Source organism: Cryptomeria japonica, chromosome 8 (assembly GCF_030272615.1).
Source record: "Cryptomeria japonica chromosome 8, Sugi_1.0, whole genome shotgun sequence".
NCBI classification, from domain to species: domain Eukaryota; kingdom Viridiplantae; phylum Streptophyta; class Pinopsida; order Cupressales; family Cupressaceae; genus Cryptomeria; species Cryptomeria japonica.
This window is the reverse complement of record NC_081412.1, coordinates 411,247,337-411,252,064: the sequence shown is the minus strand read 5'-3', so window position 1 is coordinate 411,252,064 and position 4,728 is coordinate 411,247,337. Positions and strand designations below refer to the sequence as shown.

Below are 4,728 nucleotides of genomic sequence, written 5' to 3'. Positions count from 1 at the left end.
TAATAATCTTTAAAGTTTGTGGATCAATTTGTTGTTCAGTTTCATCTATTTTGTTACCATATATATCCCAGATTTGTGTGTGTTTAGAGTGTTGGTTGTGGCAGGTCAATGGATATTTTCAATCTCCCCGTTGCATCAGTGGTATCCGAGCCAAAAGATCTTGAGTGTGTAGGTAGATTCACCGGAGAGAGGAAGCTTGCACCAAGGTCAACTTTGTGGGTGTTGAGAAAATGAATGCAAGAGGATTCCCACATGGTTGGGGTAGATTTGTAGCTAGAGACAGGGGAAGAGGTGATAATTTTGTTTGTGATGATGATTTCAAAGCCTTGAGAAGGCAAGTTGAAACCTTACAAGATGAGATAAGAAGAGGGTTTGCAAGGATAAGAGACTCGGGTAGTGATGAAGATTAAAGCACTGAAAATGCAAGTCAAGCTTGGAGTCAAGGAATTTTTGGAGCAGCAACAATAGCCCGTGATCCTTTGGTAATTGCATTATCAAAGATTGGGCAAAGGCCAAAAATGGATGTACCTACCTTCAATGGAAGCTTAAACCAAGAAGAATTGATTGATTGGTTGAATGAAATGGATGAGTATTTTGAATTTGAGGAGATAAAAGACCCAGACAAAGTGAAGTTTCCTAAGACAAGATTGAAACCTCATGCTTCAATATGGTGGAGAGAGGTGCAATTGAAAAGAGGAAGAAGAGGAAAATATAAAATCACTAAATGGGATAAGATGGTAGAGAAATTAAAAAGACAATTTATTCTTGTAGATTATGAACTAGACTTGCTCAAAAATATGCAAGGATTGAAACAAGGGAGTAGGAGTGTGAAAGAGTACACTGAGGAATTCCACAAAATTCTTATAAGGACTGGACATTCAGAGGTGACAAAAGAGAAGATTGCAAGGTACATTAATGGATTAAGGTCAAGTATTCAAGAAGAAATGGCAATGGTTAGACTTGTGACAATGGAGGATGCCTATCAAACAACATTAAAAGTTGAAGAAAGATTAAACAAGAGGTTTGAAAATAAGCAAAAAGGAAGAGGACATGGAGGTAAGGTAGGAGGAAGAACCCACAAGAATGAAGAGAATCAGCAAAAAGGATTAAAAAGTGAAGAGGGCGGCAATAGGACAACAAGGAATGATGAGGGACAAACTTCAAGAGACCAAAATTTTAGAGGTAGAGGTAGAGGTTGTGGCTATGGAGGAGGTCCATTCAAAGGCACGTGATTCAAATGTGGAGAAGAAGGGAACCAATTCTATGAGTGTCCGCATGTAGAGGAGAAACCAAGAAGGAAACAAGAGTATCAAGGAAGGGTAGAGAATGTCAATGAAGAGGAAGAGGCACCTTCCTCATAATCAAAAGATGCAGAAGAAGGGGAAACCTTGATGACAAGAAGAACACTTCTTAATGATAACAACGAGCCTATGCAAAGGAAAAAGTTATTCAAAATAAGGTGTAAGGGTGAAGGGAAGGTATGTAACATCATTGTGGACAGAGGAAGCACGAACAATCTTGTGCCCAAGGAGATGGTAAAGAAGTTAAAACTTGAAAGGATAAAACATCCTAACCCATACCAGATAGATTGGGTTCAAGACACTCAGAAGTTGCTTGTGAATGAGAAATGTAATGTGAAGTTCAAGATTGGAAACTATAGTGATGAAATCCTATGTGATATCGTCCCCATGGATGCTTGTCACATTTTGCTTGGAAGAACATGGAAATGTGATAGAAAAGCCATACATGATGGGTGTGTCAACACCTATACAATTATGAAAGATGGAGTGAAGCATAAGCTGAAACATTTGAAGGAGGAAAATGTTCAAGTTTGTAATAATGCTAGAGTTTGTTTAGTTGATGCTAGAAAATTTCTTTATGGTATGAAGCATGAGAAGTTTTGTTTTGCTATTATTCCTAAAAATTACAAAGATGTGGGTAAAGAAATTCCTACAGAAGTTGCAAAATTGTTGCAGGAGTTCCAAGACATAGTATCTAATAATGCACCGAAGGGACTCCCATCGTTGAGAAAAATTAGCCATCAAATAGATTTGGTTCTAGGAGTTGGTTTTCCAAACAAGGCGGCTCATAGAATGACTCCTACTAAGACAGAAGAACTCAATAGGCAAGTGGCAAAGTTACTGGAGAAGGGCTTGATTCGAGAGAGATAGAGTCTATGTGCAGTGCCTATGGTGTTATCACTAAAGAAGAATGGAGAATGGAGGATATGCATTGAATCCATAGCTATCAACAAGATCAAAATAAAGTAAAGGTATCCATTACCCCAAATGGATGACATCATGGATTGCTTGAGTGGGGCTGAATACTTTACCAAAATTGATTTGAAGAGCGAGTATCACCAAATAAGGATACGGGTAGGGGATGAGTGGAAGAGTGCATTCAATACAAAAGAAGGTTTGTATGAGTGATTGGTCATGTCATTTGGGCTAACCAACACACCCAACATGTTTATGAATCTTAAGAATGAAGTTTTGAAAGAGTTTCTTGGAAGGTTTGTGATTGTGTACTTAGATGATATTCTTATTTTTAGTAAGACATTAGAGGAGCATTTGATGCATATTAGGTGTGTGTTTGAAAATCTTAGAAAAGAGAAATTGATGGTCAATATTAGGAAATGTAGCTTTGTGAAGAAGGAGTTGGTATACTTGGGTTTTGTGGTGTCAAGTGAAGGCATCAAGATGGACCCAAAGAAGGTGAAAGCAATCTTGGAGTGGCCTACACCAAAAACAGTGACAGAGGTGAGATCATTTCATGGTTTAGCTAGTTTCTACATAAAGTTCATAAGAGGATTTAGTAGCATATGTGCCCCACTAATAGAGACTATGAGAGGTGATAAAAGGGATTTCAGGTGGAGTATAGGGGAAGCAAAGAGTTTCAATGTGTTGAAGGAAAAAATCACAGAGCAACCTATCTTAGCACTTATAGATTTTGACAAGGTTTTTCAAGTGGATTTTGATGCAAGTGGTAGTGCTATTGGAGTTGTTTTGAGCCAAGAAGGTAAACCCATTGCTTACTTTAGTGAGAATTTAAATGATTCTAAGAAGAAGTATTATGTGTATGATCAAGAATTTTATGCTATGGTGAAAGCATTGAAAAAGTGGAGACATTACCTTTTGCCAAAAGAATTTGTATTGTACACTGATCATCAAGGATTATAGTATTTGGGCAGCCAAGGTACGCTAAGTCAAAGGCATATGAAGTGGGTTGAATTATTACAAATTTATACCTTTGTTTTGAAACATAGAAGTGGGAAGTCTAACAAGGTTGCAGATGCTTTAAGTAGGAGGTAGAATTTGTTGATTGAAGTGCAGGTTGAAGTTGTTGGTTTTGATGAGCTCAAGGAGTTGTATGAAGAAGATCGTGATTTTGGAGATGCATGGAAGGCTTGTAAGGATCCTATTGCAGTAGATAGAACAAGGTAGTTTTATTATTTTATCTAAGATGCTATGTTGTTTTGAATTAATCAGTTATGCATTCCTATGAGTTTTATGAGATTGAATTTGATTAAGGAAAAACATAGTGGAGGTCATGCAGGACATTTTGGTTTTGATAAGACCATAGCACTTGTTGGAGAAAAAGTACTATTGGCCTGAAATGCAGCAAGATGTAAAGAAATATGTTCAAAATTGTAGGATTTGTCAAATAAAAAAGGGTGTTAGTCAAAACACTGGATTGTATCACCCACTACCTATACCTAAGAGGCCATGGGAGGAGCTTAACATGGATCTTGTTCTTGGATTACCAAGAAAATAGGAGGGGTTATGATTCCATATTTCTATTTTTTGATAGGTTTTCCAAAATGGCATATTTTATCTCATGTAAAAAGAGTAATGATGTTGTGCATATTGCAGATTTGTTTTTCAGAGAAATAGTGAGACTACATGGACTTCCGAAGAGAATTTTTTTAGATGGAGATACTAAGTTTGTGGGATAATTTTGGAGGACCTTGTGGAAGAAGCTTAAGATTTATTTTAATCTCTCTTCATCTTACCATCCTTAAATGGATGGCCAAACAGAGGTGGTGAATAGGATCTTGGGAAATTTGTTGAGATGTCTAGCTAGAGACAAGCCAAAGGTGTGGGACTTGATTCTACCTCAAGCAGAATTTGCCTACAACAACTCAGTGAATAGAAGTATAGGTAAATATCCATTCCAAATAGTTTATGGAATCAATCCAAGAGTTGTTTCAGATTTAAAAAGGATTGATAGTGTTGAAAATAAAAGTGCAGAGGTAGAGGATTTTCCAGATCATCTGAAGAGGCTACATGAAGAGGTAAGAAATCACATCAACAAAATGAATTTTCAATATAAATCTAAGGTTGATTTGAAGAGGAGACATAAGGAGTTTCAGGTTGGATATGAAGTAATGGTGCACTTGAAAAAAGAAATATTTCCAGTAGGTACTTACAATAAGCTCAAAATGAAGAAATTTGGTCCATGTAAGATTGTAAGTAAACATGATTCAAGTAATGCATATGAAGTAGATCTACCTAAGGTTTCAATATATATCCTATTTTTAATGTTTTAGATCTTACAAAGTATTATGAAGGTGAATTTTTAGGTGACGTCACAAAGGCACAGTTGAGCATTCAAAAATATGACTCAAATAGGTGTGAAATATAGATAATTTTGGATAGCAGGATGAGTAAGAGCACAAGAAACAAACAATACTATGAATATTTGGTAAAATGGCTTGGAAAACCTATT

The 4,728-nt window shown here is 36.5% G+C and overlaps 1 protein-coding gene across 1 annotated transcript; it reads left to right on the top strand.

Annotated features, from left to right (window-relative positions):
- Positions 1-1,532: 1,532 nt before the first annotated feature.
- LOC131028602 (uncharacterized) lies at positions 1,533-2,171 on the top strand. Its single transcript, XM_057958916.1, has one exon. The coding sequence runs from the start codon at positions 1,533-1,535 to the stop codon at positions 2,169-2,171; it is 639 nt and encodes a 212-aa protein (XP_057814899.1).
- The last annotated feature ends 2,557 nt before the right edge of the window (positions 2,172-4,728 follow it).

Bases quoted from the DNA above. Each gene is read 5' to 3' on its own strand.
- LOC131028602 (XM_057958916.1), top strand. From the start codon at position 1,533: ATGGTAAAGAAGTTAAAACTTGAAAGGATAAAACATCCTAACCCATAC.